General features: G+C 31.9%; 2 protein-coding genes across 2 annotated transcripts; one reads left to right on the top strand and one right to left on the bottom strand.

The window, feature by feature from the left end:
• Positions 1-152: 152 nt before the first annotated feature.
• On the bottom strand, positions 153-7212 carry LOC144839767 (uncharacterized). Its single transcript, XM_078695244.1, has 3 exons — positions 7097-7212; positions 3788-6467; positions 153-3615 (listed from the first exon to the last, which is right to left on the bottom strand). Exons 2-3 carry the CDS (start codon positions 6246-6248, stop codon positions 362-364), a joined length of 5715 nt encoding a protein of 1904 aa, XP_078551370.1. The 5' UTR covers positions 6249-6467; positions 7097-7212; the 3' UTR covers positions 153-361.
• Positions 7213-8243: 1031 nt separating this feature from the next.
• LOC144839768 (uncharacterized) lies at positions 8244-19011 on the top strand. The gene is made up of 17 exons (XM_078695245.1): positions 8244-8380; positions 10117-10170; positions 10434-10463; positions 11982-12343; positions 12487-12510; positions 12779-12967; positions 13172-13241; positions 13589-13707; positions 13876-13931; positions 14207-14422; positions 14750-15675; positions 15995-16118; positions 16298-16429; positions 16836-17036; positions 17496-17663; positions 17807-17899; positions 18168-19011. Exons 1-17 carry the CDS (start codon positions 8316-8318, stop codon positions 18279-18281), a joined length of 2943 nt encoding a protein of 980 aa, XP_078551371.1. The 5' UTR covers positions 8244-8315; the 3' UTR covers positions 18282-19011.
• Positions 19012-19823: the final 812 nt, after the last annotated feature.

The raw sequence follows: 19823 nt of genomic DNA, 5'->3' as shown, positions 1-19823 counted from the left end.
TTATACGCGTGGAGGAGGGATAAACGCGCGGTTTATCTATAAAATATGATTGGTTAAAACTTTCTAAAAACTTTTCCAACCACTTTTTTCCCCCTCAATATAATATACAAACAATTGAATAACAAAGGAGAAATTAAAATACAAATACAATATTTTTTTCAAAGATCTATTTACTACAGAACAACAATACAGATTTTAAGTGTTTGTGCTCTGGCAATTTTCACCATCCAAAAACAACAAATAACTTAGTTTAAAGATAAACAGTGTAGCAACAACAATATATACATAACTAAACTTTTCAAAATGGCAATGTATGATATTAGCCATTTATCAACTGAAATTGTATTTAGTAAACATCTTATTATATCTGGAGCTTTTTAACATGCAATAACACATGTTTTTTACAACTACTAAAATCCTTGAATTTTTTTCCACAATGTTCACATGCATAGGGTGTCTCTCCTGTGTGAATCCTCAAATGAACTTTTAATGCAGTACGTTGAGTAAATTTCTTTCCACATTGTTTGCATTCGTAGGGTTGTTCTCCTGTATGTATCCTGCAATGTCTTTGCAAATTGCCTTTTTTGTAAAATTGTTTTCCACATGTTTCACAAACATATGGCTTTTCTCCAGTGTGAATCCTCAAATGTTCATACATACTGCTGGATTGCCTAAATTTCTTCCCACAATATTTACAATCAAATGGCAACTCTCCAGTATGGATTCTTAAATGTGCTTTTAGACCGGTTTTTTGTTTGAATTTTCTCCCACAATGTTCACATACAAAGACTAACTCTGTAAATTTCTTACTTTTCTCTGTGAATTGCTTTCCACAATGTTCGCAATTAATTGGTGACTCATCACAATCTGTAATGGAGTGTGACATCATGTTACTTTTCTCAGAAGAAGCCTTTCCACAATGTTCACATTCAATAGTTATTGACTCTCTAGTATGGGTTTTTGAATGCAATTTTAATGATGTGTTGGAATGAAATTTCTTCACACAAACTGAGCATTCAAATAGAGCTTGTCCAGTGTGTATTTCCTCCAAATGATTCTTCAAACTATGATATTCTTTAAATTCCTTTTCGCAATATTTACATTTGTTTGGCTTTTCATCTGTATGCAACTTTAAATGTCTTTTTAATTTACTTGCTTCTTTGAATCCGTTTCCACAAACTTCACATTGAAAAGGACGTTCTCCAGTATGTCCCATTTCATGAGTCTTCATCACAACCAATTGATTAAATTTCTTATCACAAAATTTACACTGATAAGGTGTTTCTCCTGTGTGTATCAAAATATGTCTTTTTAAATTATGACTTGTAATAAACCTCTGTCCACAATGTTCACATACAAAAGCCCTCTCTCCAGTGTGTATTTTCATATGTTTATTCAAGAACGATTTTAATCTAAAATCCTTTCCACAATGTTCACATATATGAGGCTTCTCTCCAGTGTGTATTGTAATATGTTTAGTCCAACGTTTTTTTTGTTTAAACTTCTTTCCACAATGTTCACATACATAAGGCATCTCTGCAGTATGTGTCCTCATATGTTCAGCTAAACCCTGTTTCTCTCTAAACTTTTCCTCACAATGTTCACATACATAAGCCATCTCTGCAGTATGTGTCCTCATATGTTCAGCTAAACCTTGTTTCTCTCTAAACTTTTCCTCACAATGTTCACATACATAAGCCATCTCTTCAGTATGTGTCCTCATATGTTCAGCTAAACCCTGTTTCTCCCTAAACTTTTCTTCACAATGTTCACATACATAAGCCATCTCTTCAGTATGTACCCTCATATGTTCAGCTAAACCCTGTTTCTCTCTAAACTTTTCCTCACAATGTTCACATACATAAGGCATCTCTTCAGTATGTGTCCTCATATGTTCAGCTAAACCCTGTTTCTCCCTAAACTTTTCCTCACAATGTTCACATACATAAGCCATCTCTTCAGTATGTGTCCTCATATGTTCAACTAAACCTTGTTTCTCTCTAAACTTTTCCTCACAATGTTCACATACATAAGGCATCTCTTCAGTATGTGTCCTCATATGTTCAGCTAAACCCTGTTTCTCCCTAAACTTGTCCTCACAATGTTCACATACATAAGCCATCTCTTCAGTATGTGTCCTCATATGTTCAACTAAACCTTGTTTCTCTCTAAACTTTTCCTCACAATGTTCACATACATAAGGCATCTCTTCAGTATGTGTCCTCATATGTTCAGCTAAACCCTGTTTCTCCCTAAACTTTTCCTCACAATGTTCACATACATAAGCCATCTCGTCAGTATGTGTCCTCATATGTTCAGCTAAACCTTGTTTCTCTCTAAACTTTTCCTCACAATGTTCACATACATAAGGCATCTCTTCAGTATGTGTCCTCATATGTTCAGCTAAACCTTGTTTCTCCCTAAACTTTTCTTCACAATGTTCACATCCATAAGGCATCTCTTCAGTGTGTGCCCTCATATGTTCAGCCAAATCCTGTTTTTCTGTAAACTTGTCCTCACAATGTTCACATCCATAAGGTATCTCTTCAGTATGTGCCCTCATATGTTCAGCTAAATCCTGTTTTTCTTTAAACTTTTCTTCACAATGTTCACATACATAAGGCATCTCTTCAGTATGTGTCCTCATATGTTCAGCTAAATCCTGTTTCTCCCTAAATGTGTCCTCACAATGTTCACATACATAAGGCATCTCTTCAGTATGTGTCCTCATATGTTCAGCTAAATCCTGTTTTTCTTTAAAATTGTCCTCACAATGTTCACATACATAAGGCATCTCTTCAGTATGTGTCCTCATATGTTCAGCTAAATCCTGTTTCTCCCTAAATGTGTCCTCACAATGTTCACATACATAAGGCATCTCTTCAGTATGTGTCCTCATATGTTCAGCTAAATCCTGTTTTTCTTTAAAATTGTCCTCACAATGTTCACATCCATAAGGCATCTCTTCAGTGTGTGCCCTCATATGTTCAGCTAAATCCTGTTTTTCTTTAAACTTGTCCTCACAATGTTCACAAACATAAGGCATCTCTTCAGTATGGTCCCTAATATTTTCAGGTAATTCCTGTATCTGTACTCTCATGTGGGATTCAAGACTCAATTCCTTGATGAATTCCTCTTGTTCACACACCTGGATTTGATATTCATTTTGTACTTCTAATTCGTGTGAAATTTTTGTTTGCATTTTTAATTGTCTATCATTAGCAGGATTTTTATCATATTCAAATTCTTCTTCTTTCAAGAATTTTGTTGCTGTTGAATTTGTATTGTACTGTTCAGTTGTTTTACTAGTGTCATCCATGCAAGTGTTGTCATCATTACTTCTAGGCTCACTTTCTCTATTGATTTCTCTGCCTTCTATTGGACTATTCACAATACAGGTATCTTTGTTTAGGCTGTTTGTATTCTGTTCTTTTTCACTCATCGCTGTTTCAAATAATTGAAAGTTTTCATAAATTATAATTTGTATTTGCTCTGAATCCAGACAAATTTCAACTTCTTGAGATTCGTCTGTTTCTTTTACCTTTGGCAAACAATTTTTCATATCATTACCAACTGTATATCGTTCATCTTCATTAGAAATCTTCTCGTCATTAACTGAAAAAAAAAATATGAATATATTTTGTATTGGTCTTGTTTAAATTTATATTACTTATTATTTAAATGATTTTTATAATCAGCAGAATCATGCCCAACATGAAAATTGTGCTTAAAAACCACACAATTTAAGAAAGAAAATCATTAATGCAATGAGCAGAATTTAGCATACTTATTGAAAATGTAGAACTTGAACGATTAGCCATATTTGTAGTGTGTAATGCTAAATGCTTTTTAAAACATTTATAGTCTTTAAACTTCCTGGCACAATGTTCACATGCATAGGGTGTCTCTCCTGTGTGAACCCTCAAATGAACTTTTAATGCAGTACGTTGAGTAAATTTCTTTCCACATTGTTTGCATTCATAGGGTTGTTCTCCTGTATGTATCCTGCAATGTCTTTGCAAATTGCCTTTGGTGTAAAAACTTTTTCCACATGTTTCACAAACATATAGCTTTTCTCCAGTGTGAATCCTCAAATGTACATACATAGCATAGGATTGCCTAAATTTCTTCCCACAATACTTACAATCAAATGGCAACTCTCCAGTATGGATTCTTAAATGTGCTTTTAGACCAGTTTTTTGTTTGAATTTTCTCCCACAATGTTCACAAAAAAAGAGTGACTCTGTAAATTTCTTACTTTTCTCTGTGAATTGCTTTCCACAATGTTCGCAATTAATTGGTGACTCATCACAATCTGTAATGGAGTGTGACAGCATGTTACTTTTCTCAGAAGAAGCCTTTCCACAATGTTCACATTCAATAGTTAATGACTCTCTAGTATGGGTTTTTGAATGCAATTTTAATGATGTGTTGGAATGAAATTTCTTCACACAAACTGAGCATTCAAATAGAGCTTGTCCAGTGTGTATTTCCTCCAAATGATTCTTTAAACTCTGATATTCTTTAAATTCCTTTTCGCAATATTTACATTTGTTTGGCTTTTCATCTGTATGCAACTTTAAATGTCTTTTTAATTTACTTGCTTCTCTGAATCCGTTTCCACAAACTTCACATTGAAAAGGACGTTCTCCAGTATGTCCCATTTCATGAGTCTTCATCACAACCAATTGATTAAATTTCTTATCACAAAATTTACACTGATAAGGTGTTTCTCCTGTGTGTATCAAAATATGTCTTTTTAAATTCTGACCTGTACTAAACTTCTTTCCGCAATGTTCACATACATAAGGCCTCTCACCAGTGTGGATTTGCATATGTCGTTTCAACCCTGATTTTAATCTACAACCTTTTCCACAATGTTCACATATATGAGGCTTCTCTCCAGTGTGTATTGTGATATGTTTAGTCCAACGGTGTTTGTATTTAAAGTTCTTTCCACAATATTCACATACATAAGGCCTCTCTCCAGTATGTATGCTAATGTGTAGAATCAAGGTTGATTTTGATTTAAACTTCTTTCCACAATATTCACATACATGAGGCCTCCCTTCAGCATGTTTTTCCATATGTCGACTCAAGATTGATTTTAATCTAAATTCCATTCCACAATGTTCACATACATGCGGCTTCTCTCCAGTGTGTATACTTATATGTTGATTCAACACAGATTTTAATCTAAAATCTTTTCCACAATGTTCACATACATGAGGCCTCTCACCAGTGTGTATTCTGATATGTTTAGTCCAACGGTTTTTATGTTTAAACTTCTTTCCACAATGTTCACATACATAAGGCATCTCTCCAGTGTGTATGCTAATATGTTGATTCAACACAGATTTTAATCTAAAATCTTTTCCACAATGTTCACATACATGAGGCCTCTCACCAGTGTGTATTCTGATATGTTTAGTCCAACGGTTTTTATGTTTAAACTTCTTTCCACAATATTCACATACATGAGGCCTCCATTCAGCATGTTTGCCCATATGTCGACTCAAAATTGTTTTTAATCTAAATCTCATTCCACAATATTCACATACATGCGGCTTCTCTCCAGTGTGTATGTTAATAATATGTTGATTCAAGACAGATTTTAATCTAAAATCTTTTCCACAATGTTCACATACATGAGGCCTCTCACCAGTGTGTATTCTGATATGTTTAGTCCAACGGTTTTTTTGTTTAAACTTCTTTCCACAATGTTCACATACATAAGGTATCTCTGCAGTATGTATCTCTGCAGTATGTGCCCTCATATGTTCAGCTAAATCCCGTTTCTCCCTAAACTTTTCTTCACAATGTTCACATACATAAGGCATCTCGTCAGTATGTGTCCTCATATGTTCAGCTAAACCTTGTTTTTCTCTAAACTTTTCCTCACAATGTTCACATACATAAGGCATCTCTTCAATATGTGTCCTCATATGTTCAACTAAACCTTGTTTCTCTCTAAACTTTTCCTCACAATGTTCACATACAAAAGGCATCTCTTCAGTATGTGCCCTCACATTTTCATCTAAACCTTGTTCTTTAAACGTTTCTCCACACTGTTCAAATTCAGGTTTCTCTCCTGTATGCAGTTTTGAACATTCTGTTTTATTTGGACATTGTTTACAATCAATCGACTGTTCCTTACTTTCTTTAGTATTGTCACTATACTTGATTTTTTCCATTTGTTGATGATTAACCTTCATTTGGTCATCCACAATATTCTCTGTATTTTTCATCTTTACTTCAATCGTTTATTCTTTCTTCAATATTCAAAATGGTATCATTATCTTTTTTGTTTCAATGATTGGTACAGAATATGATACACTAGCAGTTTTTTTCTTTTTTCTTTCATATTTTCCTCTTCATCTGCCATTATATTTTAAAAACATGCACTCTCAATCAATATTGATTCCTGTCTAGTTCTAATGTTGGGCAATATTTAATTTAAGTTTGACCTGAAATTAAAAGAAAAAATGTGTAAAATAAGTTACTATACTGTACTGCGTGATCAAACCAACATTATCAGAAATCCAAAAGTTATTTAAACAACTAGACCTGAATTAATTAAAATTTAATAAAGCTGCTTATATCTGAGATTACTACAGAAGTTTATTCATAATAATCTATAGTCTACTCTAGAGATGTATAAAGAACTGTCATGATGGTGCTCACATCAGGGAGTTAAATTAAACATAGCAAACCCCATCAATGCTGCCCATCAATGAAAATCACATATGAATTATTTATGATATACTGTAATAAAATGATTATAAAGTGATTGACATGATCATGTAGCCTAGCTAGGCCTACCTAGTACAGTAGTAGACTTATTTGGTATTAGGACAGTACATGACAGCAAGCCAATTATTTTAAACTTTATTTAACTCGCGCCCTCTTTGTTCATTGCTAGCCAGGCCTACACCTTGGCCCCCCCAGGCCGGAGTTGTTATTAGATAATAACAACTCCCTGCTTGGCCTAGCCTATGCCTTATTAATATTATAGGCCTACCTAGCTAGGCCAGGTGGAGGTTCTAATACTATCCTACACTAACTACCATGTTTTTAATTATTTCTAAGTAATTACTTGTTATATGAGGTCGGAGGAGCGTCGGGGAAGCAGCAGCATGCAGTCGATTACTGTGTATCGTGCCGATTTCATTTCGTGTATGAAGCGCCAAAGACGTAAATACTGGATGAACCAATTAGTAATTTAAATCCAAGCACTAGGATCTCTAATTAAAAATAAATATTTTTACATTTATTTAAAGATCTATTTCTATTCAGCAAAACACGAACAGTGGAGTGGTTTCTTCCTAATTTTAAAAATTGTATTTTTCAACTCTTTACTATTCTAACCAGAGAGTTGTATAAATAAGCCAAAGGCCAGAAGGCGTACTCCAGACTGAAATGTGTGTTAAAAAACATTATTTATTTTTAAAAGATAATAATCAAATATAATACATTAAGACCACATAAATTACAACACATATCTTGTTAAAGCATAGTGAAGTTTTTATAAAATTAAATACATTGTTAATCGCACCATGGAATGAATAATTTATTGGTAATCTAGCATTGTTTTTGTACAAGGATCATATAGAATGTGTTCGCATTTATAAGCTTATCACGCTGCGTTGCATATCGTTCTCATGCAGATAGGCTCAACACAGGCGTATAGTAGTGCGTATTTCGTAGGGCATATCTGATTGGTCAATTGCAGCCACCATCTTGTTGGTTCCCTCTCCATGAAGAATCACTGCGATAACATTGCAGTTTGCAATCTAGGCTTCGGCTATAAAATCTTTGATTTTAACATATTAATAAACACTAAATGAACATATTGTTTAAAGGTTTTCATGGCGAAAATCAATGATCGAAATGCGAAACATATTAAATTAACTAAAATATCTACTTGGAAAAGTGCTTCCCTTATTTATAAAACCAAGTTGTCGAATAGAATTAATAACAAACAATGCATTATAATTATGGATATTTGAAGGATCAATCACAATATTCATGCAAATTTATTCTTGTCAGTACATTATTTTTTGTATTATTTTTATGTCCCACTAATAGTAATACTGTATTAAAAAAAAACCAATAATTGTAAAGGCGCCGATGTCATTCCATAAGGAACCCACGTCTATATCATGGAATTTGATTGGTTGGTGGTTGGGCCCCCAGCAGTGCGCGGGTATCCACTATTTGTTTGCGTTTAATATTAAAATAGACAGAGAGAGCAGATCACACGACAGAATTTCTGAACTTTTTCATGCTAAATGTTCAGTTATTATTAAGTTAAAATGCATAACGAAACACTGGTAAGGCCTGATAGCCCATTTCTAAAGTCAAGACCACACGACAAAAGGTGAGAATAAATGAAAAGCCTAGGCCTAGCCAGGATCTAGGCCTAGCCTAGGAGGAGCCTAGCCTACTCTAGTTAGGCCTAGTACTAGCATAGGCCTACACCGCCTAGCTAGGCCGTAGTAGAGGCCAACAAGAGGCTGGCCTAGCCTGAGGCTTAGAGGTACGTTAGCCTAACTAGGTAGACCCTAGACTACTAATAATGAGTAGGAGAGGTGAGCCTAGCGTAGTACGTAGATACATACAGTCCTAATTAATTTATTTATAATTAAGTAAATTTAGGCTACCTGGGCTAGCTAGGTTAAATACTAAGTGAGTGTCAGTTTCTGAACTGTCAAAAAGTTATAGGCCTATTGTACCTACTACCTAAATAGTAGTTGTAGGCAATTACATTAGAAAATCAGATAGATAAAGCCTAATCAGGTCTACTCTTACAAATCTATATGTATTATATTTATAATATATTAATTATGACCTGATCAACTTTATGCATTAACAAAAATTAATTTATTTAATATTAGCAAAAGCATTTATTTTTTAATTAACCTTCTAAAGTTTTCAATCTGTCAGAATCAATAACTTGTCTGAAGTTTATAATCTGTCAGAATCAATAACAATTAAATAAATTGTTTAGTCGGTGTTTTGTTATGTTAGTCGGTGTTTAATTTGTATGCACATTTTTGGTGTGATGTGTCAAAGCTAAAGTAGAGTAGAATGTGATTTAAGACCCTTAATAAAAACAAAGTTGGGAAAACTTGAATGAATTTTGTGATATTAAGTAAAGAAATTTATTTAAGTAAATAAATACCCACAACAATTGTCAAATTACTACGTGACATTTTGAAGCAATTTCTAAGCACTGTTTATTAAGGAAACAGATGATTAGAGGACTCAGGAAAAGAGGATTAATACAGGAAACCTTAGACTCAGGAAAAGGGAAGTGTGCTCACTAGTAATGGTAGGCAAACCTATTACAATTATCATTGTAGTCGACAACATATAACTCAATTTTGGATATTTAGCAGGAAAGAAATGTATGTATAATTGTTATTTTGCAAAACTCAATTGAAGTTTTCCCAATGATAGTTTTCCCAGGTGGTAGTTGCCTTTAGAGACATACAGCATCAATGTGGGTGGAAAACGACGCGACGCTTACGTATGTTTCCTTCTTAAAGTATTTCCTGTAACTAACATGCTTAGTCATCATACTACACACCAGATAAATGTGGTTTTTTTTAATCAATAGCTTCATTTCTCAGTTAACAGAATAGTTAATAAAAAATACTTAAGAATCTGAATGTTGTCTGCATCAGCATGCCTTACTGTTGTCTGACTGACAGGAAACAGCTAATTTGTTTTTATAAGGCAGACAGTGAGTGAACTTGACTGAAACAAATGTGCTATGCTTGTCTGATACTATAATCACCATTATACATTGTTTCTTCCCCAATATATTGTAAGGCCTCTGGGTTACTTACTTTACAATAATTATTAATTATTTACTTTCCAGTATATTGTCTTAATAAATGGATTTCTTAATGAAATAAATATTATTATTGAATTTTAAAAAATCATACTGTTTTTACATTGAAGTACTGTATGTGTACAGCCGTTGAATATCTGGATGTAAATCAATTTAATACACTTGGTCTATGAATGATTTCAAATTCTATTTTATTTAGTAGTATACATACTGTACAATGATTAACAATGTTCATTAAATATATTGTTTGTTTTTAGGCCTAAACTTCGATTTAATAATCCAAAGCAAACTGAGGAATGGCTTTCTTCCAAGTAAGTTTTTGTAAATTGTGAATTTAAACAGTCTCAACAACTTCATTCCCAAAATAAACAACAATGATTGATATATAATAAATGAATAATGAAATATCCTTTGAGACTCAGTTACTTGGCTTATTTGAGTCACCACACATTTATCAAATAAGATGTGAAACAATAAAATGAATGCATACATCATACTGTAGTGGAGATTATTATGTGAATATAACCCTGCAGTAAACATTCTATTGAACTAAAATCAAACTATTTATTTTCAGGGAAAAGACCGACTACACATATTCCAAAAGGTAAGCATGAACAAGTATATGAACCACATTATTATTTCAAATGTTTAAAAGAACAATTGAATTTGTTTTGAAATTACTGTATCATACAGTAATTGATTAGTTTCACTTTCATCCTCATAGCTCATATACATTTTTACTTTGCTACTGAATAATTTATGTAGCAAATAATAGTGTTGTAAATTGTGCACATACAGTACAATAACATTATTAATATTCATTCATTCAGGCTTATCGCCTGACTTTATTTACTTTAGGCCTCTGGCCCCTAGTAATTAACAAAATAATAATTACATTGAAAAATAAAGCAATTTATGGTCACAAGATAAATGAATTAATTAATTTCGTTCTCAAAGCAAAACATATATCTTAACTTATAAGCATGATAAATATATTTAGATAGATTATCAATAATTATTGGATCCTGTGATGACATTAAAGGGCAGAATTTAAAAGTATTTGGATTTTCAAAAAATAAAGAAGGTATAAATTTGTTTCTGATTTCCTTGTAACGAGAGCAAACCGTAACAAAATGATATTCATCTTCAACTTCATTTATATTACATATTTTACATAACCTATTGCTGCGCTCTATTCTTTTCCATCTTCCCTTTTCTACCTCTAGTTGAAGTGTGCCCAGTCTTAGTTGACTTAAAGCTCACTTATATCTAGTATCAAGGGTCTGTAGTAGGGTTAGTAACAATACATTTGTTATACTGTTGGTTCCTAATAAATATGTCAGTTACATTAAAGATGTATTGTCCCTTTGACTAATTCCAAAAATTTTTTTTTTTTTATATTTCGAAAAAAAGTGGGTCATTTTGAAGTATCATAATAGTTATTAACTTTCACCAAAAATTAGTTGAAAAAAAAATAATTTAACCAAAATACAAACGTTTTTTGGTTCAAAAAATAACTTTGACTTCCAGTCAAAGTTTTCGATCAAAACATATCGCATAATGCAACGCGCTTGTTTGGCTACTCTGTATGCATAATCATGAAACTTCCTCGCGATCTGTGTGAAAACACCTTCTCAACCGTGACGAGTTGTAAACAATCCTAATTAGCATCATGCATAATGCATACTCGTGGTTTGAAATCTTTGTTTACTTTCGCTCGTGACAATTTTGCAGACGAAATGTAATCAAATTAATTTACCTGTTAATTACGTAAAATTGTTGTTTTTGGCTCGAATTTTCGACTTAAAGTGAATAACTTTAATATTACTTTGATATGGCTAATTTAAATTTACTATTTTTTTTTTTCATTTTTTGTGTTTCAAGGGACAATACATCTTTAATGTAATTTATTCATTCCTCAGATATGTAAAATCCCAATGGCTTGCCTCACTTTTTTTTTTTACAGAATTTAGTTTTCTTATATCAAATTATAGGTTATTTCCTTTTCTAGAGCTAGTGCACAAACAACTGCAAAATAATCACATTGTGGGTAAATGCAGAGCAGCAGCTGAATTGTTACATTGTATTGTTTACTGTACACATTCTGTTTTCTTTCTTGTAGTGCAAGCTACTCCGCTTCCAAGGCAGAAGCAAGTTTAGCGGTCATAACCAACAACTATCCGACACCAATAATGTCCCGTAGATCACATGGTGTTATATACAACGATACTAATGGTGCAAATACAGCTAGAAGATCTAAACGTCTTGCTTCAAAACAAATGCCGTTAGAATCATATGATAACCGTGATGAGTATTCTGAAAGTATTACTAGTACAACAACGAGTATTTACTCACAAGATACTCATCATAGCTATGATTACACCGATATGTCAGATTGCTCAACTGCTATTTCATCAAATATTAGAGGAAGATTATTTCCTTCTGCTGAACAATATAGTGAAAAAAGACTGGATCATCTCTATGGTAATTATATAATATATATCATTCTTTTACATAGAATAAAATATGGTAAACAAATGTATATCTATATATATATATTCATGTATAGTTCTTATGATAATAATCTAGACTACACTAAATAACATTATATTTATATTTCTAAATAGGTCTAGATAGAGATGAAATATCTGGTAAGTACTTTTTTTTACATCTCAGAAATGGATACAATTAATTAGAAGAACAACACCCATCATTGATCTCAATGTATCTCTGTCAACAATTGAATACCAATGTGTGATGCAAAATGTAGTAATATCAGGAAATAAATAACAGGAAAATACAATGTTTAGCTACAGTAGTCAATTGTAATCAATATTAATTAGAATAAGAAACAAAACATGAGCCATTGTAATGTTTAATGCATTTATGTATCAAGACATGTTCAATATTTATTTTCAGATACTGAATCAACAAGTGCAATTTATTCCCGAAGTAGTAGCTTTTCTTCAAATCTAAGGTCGTTAGATCATAGTGCTTCAAATGTGGTGATGAGGTTATTAAATGTAGTGTTTTCTGTTATTTCTGTTATCATCTTAACAACATCGAAAATTGTAAGCACGGTCATTATTCATCCTACCAAAAGTCTTGGTAAGTTTCCCTAATAGAAATTGTGTTTTAATTCAATTGTAAAAATGAAAGAATATTTCCATCAACTCCCACACCCTGGTTTATATTCCAACATTTTCTAGATCTGGTATAATATTGAAATAGTTGTTGTTTTTATACTGTATATTACACCATCATTCATGGAAATAAGTAATTAAATGATATATTATTATTTCCTGTTTATAGCCAAGAGTATAGTAACCCAGTCTTCCTCAGAGCGAACTGATATAAAAACACAAATAGTATCAAATTTAAGGTCAGTGGTTTTTGCATTGTCTACCATAGATTTTGTTATTAAAGTTTAATTATTAACATGTGATTTAGGCAGGTATGTTTAGCTAATACTTTGATACTCCGATATTAGCCTACAACTAACAAGAAAGAGACTTACCTGTAAACAAGTACAATTTAAATCTCCACTGCTGATTGGTAATGATGCTATGAATATTTAGATCTTTCTGTCTCTCATATGTTTACTATAATTAAAGAATAGAACCCTGTTACATAAAGTTTCCTCACTGTATAATAATACCATAATTAAAAAACTTCATAAATTTGCCTTATTTTGTTGATGGTAATAATTTTAATTGTTTCTATATTTAGCAAAATATTACAGATTTTTACGTCATCAACATCATATTATAAAGAAGACAGAAGGCAGAAAAAAAGAAAGGCATTTGGTACATTATGCTGTTGGTTTGTCTTACTACTTGCTCTTTTAGGTTAGTAATCATTTTTTACTTAATTTACACAGTCATAAATGCCTTTCTGTATTATTATTATTAATGTTATTTTTATCTACCAACTTTTAAGAATTATTTCCAATATTTTAGTCCCATGATTACAGTTTCATTTTCTAGATTTTAATGTAATTTATTTTTATATGACAGGATCTGTTATGCTTTTGGGAAGTTATTTTTTAATTTCAAGCCACGAGGAAACCGAGGTATGTAGACTAATGAAAACTATCTTGGTATACAATATTAAGCAATTAATAACATGAGTTATTTATTCTTCTTTAATAATACATACATAAAGATCTGTCTACACTATCAAACTAGTTTGATAAAAAGTGTGATGTACCTAAATATGGTAGTGATATGCCCAATTATGGTAGGCTAGTAATATGACATCAACATGTCCATATATATGGACTTTTTTGTCACATAAAGTTTGATGTAGACAGAGCTTTATACATTTATTTAAAATTACATTATCTAGGTTGATTCATCTATTCATAATATTGATAAGACGTTGGATAAAATGATGAGTAACTTACAGAATGAGAAAACATCCGATAAAGTATTAACGGAAAGAATCATAGAAGAAAAAGTCATCGGAGTCCATGAAATACAAGCTCTGATTTCTACTCAAGTTCAGAAAGAGATTGCTGCTGTTAATAATGTGTTACTTGCTCAACAAAACAAGCTGAAACTAGTAAGTTTTTTTTATGCAGATACAGTATTATATATACTCTCAATACCAGATATTCTTGTCCTGGCCTAATACAACTTTTTTAAGTCTCTTCGAATGTTTTTTAATGGTAACAATTATTTAGGACCTTTTGCACCTTAAAGAAGTCTAGTTTTAGGATAGTTTTCAGTTTTAAAAGTGTTTGGTATTGGGAGATACAACTGTATCAATAATTTGGCAAATAGTAAGTATATGCCTTGCATACTTTCCACCAGTAACATTAGTGACACTTTTTATTAATCATTTTAATCAAATTCCAATATTAAAATAATTATTTGTTTTGTTTTTCAGCAAGAAACTGTTATTAGTGATCTCCAAGACCGAGTTACAAAACTGGAAGAAGGTCAAACAAAATCAGAAACCAAAATAATTACATTGATGAATATTCATGAGACAAATATGCAAAAACAAGAAGTTAATTTGGAAGCTCTACCAAATGCTACTGTCGCTGATAATGGAAGAATAGCAGCCCTGCATGGAAATGTCTCTAAGCTTTCAAACGTAGTTAATCAAATGCAGACAACAATAAATCAGCATAACATTACTGTTTTGAATTTACAGAGTAATAAATTAAGTCGGTTGGAAAATAAACTAGAAATTTTAGACGAAGAAGTGAAAACATATCAGAAAGATATAACTGGTACTGTGAAAATAATACAAGAAAAACTTATGTCCACAACCTCTGAAATGTCTGGCCTGAAGTCTTATGTTTCAGATTTACAAGATTCCAATTTAAACCAGCAACAAGAAACTGTTATCTCTGAAAGAGTGAGCAAAGAAATAAATCAGCTTAAATCAGACATTGTAGAGATTAGAAACCAACTGTATATTCCTGGTACTTCCAAATGGATTGATGTTAATTTGTTAAACGAACGTGTTAAAGCATTGGACTCCCAGGTTGAAACCATTCAACAAGATCTGGTGATGTTAAGTGCTACAAGCAATGTTGCTAAGCAATCATCCAATCCGGATACTGCTGGCCTATTGAAATTACAAGAAGATATAGTTCTTTTGAACACTATTCTTGGAGTTTCACCAGGTAAAAAAGACAGTACACTTATAACATTACAAAAGAGGCTAGCAATTTTAGAGGAATCAATTACCGGAGATGAAGAAAACACTCAATTTGCTCTTGATCTGTCAAAAGCAACGGACGATGTTGTTCTACTGAAATCGGGTATTGACAGGTTAACGACATCAGTAAAAGCTTTAGAGAGGTAAATTATGCAATTCTATTCTACAAAAGTTTTTATATGGCGCCCTACAAAGAACAGAGCGGCTAACAATACTTTTAAAAGTTTTAAGTTGATGTTTAAATAAAGGTGCCGAATACGCTCCTCTCAAATCGACAGGTAGCATGTTCCAGATCCGCGTAGCGGTGACAGAAAAAGCATTGTCACCAGCTTTCCGATTAGATTAATCCTTATAGTGTAAATATAAATCTCTAATTTTAATACTGTACAAATATCCGATACATTTTGTATGGTACCCTCCTCTGCCTGTTTGCTTTAAAATGGTTTCATTTCCTTTTCTCAGTGGTGTTACTGTAGCAGATTTGGAGAACATCCGGACAGATGTAACACATCTAAACACTGTGTTTGAACAACTTCAGTTTGATCTGATAAAATGCTGTAAAAATGCATCAGCTATGGCTGCTTTGGTATGTAACTTTTATTTATAATTCATGTCAACTTACCAGACACTTGTTGTGTAGACTTAATAATTGAAGTATACATTTCATCTTCCCAGTCTAAAAAATAGAAGTTTTAAACTGATCTTAACATTCGCACATTTCTAATTATTGTATAATTAAATATCTATATTTACCTAATAAAACAGTTTATGTCCGATGAATCTGGTGGCGTTCTCGATTTCTTGATGTCACGATTTGTTGGAAGAGATGAATTGGATCTGGCAAATGAAAAGTTATCAACCAGTTCTCTAAATACAACGGCTAATTTGAATCTACAGGTATTATTCTATGTATTAATTCATTTTTAATAAAATAGTTTATAGTGTTTTTTGTATCATAATTGGTAACAACCAAAGCATAACTATACATGTTGTTATATACATACACAGTTATATACGCAAGTTCATTTATTTACATACCGGTATTTATTTCCTTAATAACTTTAAAATAATAAAATATATATTATATATGTTATATATAACTAAAATGAGGTTTTTCGATCTCAGTCAAATACCACACACTATCATTCATAAAACTATGGCGTTAAACAATGACATGCCTCAATTAAAAAGATAAGTAAAATAATATAAACATAAAACAACAATTCCTTCTTTACAATGGAAATGCAAAATGACATATTAATGTGCCAATGTGTTTATCTTGATTTTTGTTTTACATTTATAGGAAATTCGCAATATAGTGAATGACCTGATGCTTATTAACAATGCAGACAAAACTGGTATGGTTGACTTTGCTTTAGAATCAGCTGGTGGTAGTATAATAAGCACACGATGTTCAAAAACTTATTCCTCAAAAACAGCATTACTTAGTATTTTTGGTATTCCCTTGTGGTACGATGCTAGTAATCCTAGAATGGTTATTCAGGTGAGTAGTATCATTTTGGCATATTAAGCAATTATCCTGAAATGTTTACTGTTGTTACTATTGATACCACATTTCGTAGTATGTATTTTAGACGGATGTGCCAATGTTGAACAAATGCCAGTTAGTTAATGGGATTCGTATATATTAGAGTGACATCAGTACTCGCATGGAAATGTCAATTGTCTAGTTATTTTGTAGATCTCCATTTACATAGTAAAATGTTCAGATGTGAATTATGAAAACAAAAGTCTGCTATGATAAATTGAGACAAAACTGACATTTTTATCTTTCAATCTTAAAACTGAATGTAAAAATGCCAGGGTTTGGCTATTAAAAAAAACACAAGAACAGATAAAGACACAACAACAGAAAATGTCTACTTACAAATTTTAGGTCTATTGCCATCATGTATTAATATTATAGCTAGGTTTACTCTATATGCTAACTGTTATATTACAGCCTGATGTAAATCCTGGTAACTGCTGGGCATTTGCTGGAACTCGTGGATTCATAGTGATTCAACTATCAGGTCTTGTTAAGATAACTTCCTTTTCAATGGAACATATTCCAAGATCATTGTCTGCAACTGGTAACATCGACAGTGCTCCTAACAACTTCTCTGTAATTGTAAGTTTATATTTACTCTTAAAACTGTATTATTTTTAAGTACCATATTTATTCGAAAAAAGAGAGACGTTTAGTAGCCGAGGGCATCAAATTGTAGCTCTAGAAAAACAAAAAAACTAAAGAGATACTAATTCATTTTGCAGGGCCTAGAACATGAATATGATTCTGAGGGAACTCAACTTGGAAATTATGCTTATGACAAAAATGGACGTCCTATCCAGTTCTTTGCTATACAAGTAAGTAATTCCTGTTTGAAACATCAGATTGCAAATGTAGTTGTTTCTTTAGGCTTCAGGAAGTAGGTATAACATCATTTGATCTGTCATTCTAGCTGTCCATTGTCATTGGTCAATTGTGCTGCTGATTAAAATTAAGGATAAGGAAAATAAATAATTATAATTGCAGTATTATATTCAACAAATATATTGAAGTCAATGCACAGTATATGATTTGTTGTGTTGAAATTGGAAATTAATGTATCTTGTATTTCTAAATAAATTACAGAAACCAAACCTACAGCCATTTCGCATTGTGGAGTTAAGAATTAACAACAACCATGGAAACCCAGACTACACTTGTTTGTATCGCTTCAGAGTTCATGGAATTCTGGAGAAGTAACTGCTTCTCTACTCTACTACATTCATAAAATGAATGTCAACTCAATCTAATACCCCTTTCACATCACCGAGCTAAACTCTGGAGTTTACACACACTGGGATGCACACTATGCAAAATTCTGGTGTTGATGCCCTGGTATGTACACTCCAGAGCTTTGCTAGACATATTGAAAAGGGTATTATTCTTCTTGTATATCTCTTTAACAGTGTACGGTATTTTCACTGCCAATTATTGTTTTTTGTAAATTCTCTGTTTATGCTATCTTTTTTCTTACACTCAATGCCAAAGGAATTGTACTTAGAAGCTGTAAATATGGTGTGTAAATACTTTTTCAAAAATGTATCGAAATAAAATTGACATATTACAAATGTGTTAAATCCTTGCCAAAATATGCATCATAAACCCTGCTTAGAAAGCATTGGTTTATCCACTGTATATTCATATTTTAAACGCACAAACGTAGACATAAAGATCAGGGTAAATAGATTCATCTTGCAGGGGGAAAAATTTGATGAGAGTAGATTTAATGACAATAACATAATAATATAATGGGTGTATTATTTATCAGTTTTGATGTAAAGTATTTAGTTAATTGTAAATAATTTATCATGTGGTTTATTTCAATATTGATTTACTGAACATGCCATTTACAAGTTTATTAGAATGTTCATTTACAAAGTATTATTAATTATTGTTAGTAAATATTTTGATGTAAATATATATAAACCACTGATTGATAATGACATAAATATATTTATTTCATTTTGTAGCATACACAAGTATTACAATTTATGTGTGTTTATTATTGTAATTTGTATAAATGAACCATAGTTTATTAGAGTATAAGAACTACTGGTAGTGGGACTGTGGCTTGGTGGATACACATGCTTGCCTTGCAATCTCAAAACACAGGGTTCAATCCTTACCTAGTGCCTATTTCTACTCCACTCCCTAAGCACCTTCAAATGAGACTTATAAAAATGATGATATAATTTGCTCATCCTTTAAAATGTTATTGGATGTGTGTGAAAAAAAACCAGAAAAAGCTACATATATGACTGAAATGACTTATTTCTTTATTTTTTTGGCCAAGATAAGACATTGTATTATTGGTAATTATTTTCCAAAATATATACCAGCCACCCACCGGTGATATATAGTTCATTTTGAACATTAATAATTTATGTGAGTATGTTGTAATGTGATTTGCATGCTAAGCATGATTTGTACACATGATGCATAGTGTATTTTGCGCAAAATTTAAGTTCAGCGTTCTTGTGTTTTCATGAAATTTTCTCACCATCTTGTTGTTTATTCGAAAACCGATTATTTGGCATTGACTGAACTAAACTTCAAGTTTATCCCACAATTTATAAAGTATTTATTTAACTTTTTATTTTTACATTTGAAAAGAAAAGTGAAAAATTCTCTATTCACACAAAATATGAGATATTACATTAGAATATACAATTTTATTAAAAAAAACACTAAAAAAACTTGTGTAGTTTACTTGCACAGAAAAGAAAAAATATGTATGTTTTT

Source organism: Antedon bifida, chromosome 4 (assembly GCF_963402885.1).
Source record: "Antedon bifida chromosome 4, ecAntBifi1.1, whole genome shotgun sequence".
NCBI classification, from domain to species: Eukaryota; Metazoa; Echinodermata; class Crinoidea; order Comatulida; family Antedonidae; genus Antedon; species Antedon bifida.
The sequence above is the reverse complement of the archived record's forward strand: the minus strand, read 5'-3'. Positions and strand labels throughout refer to the sequence as shown.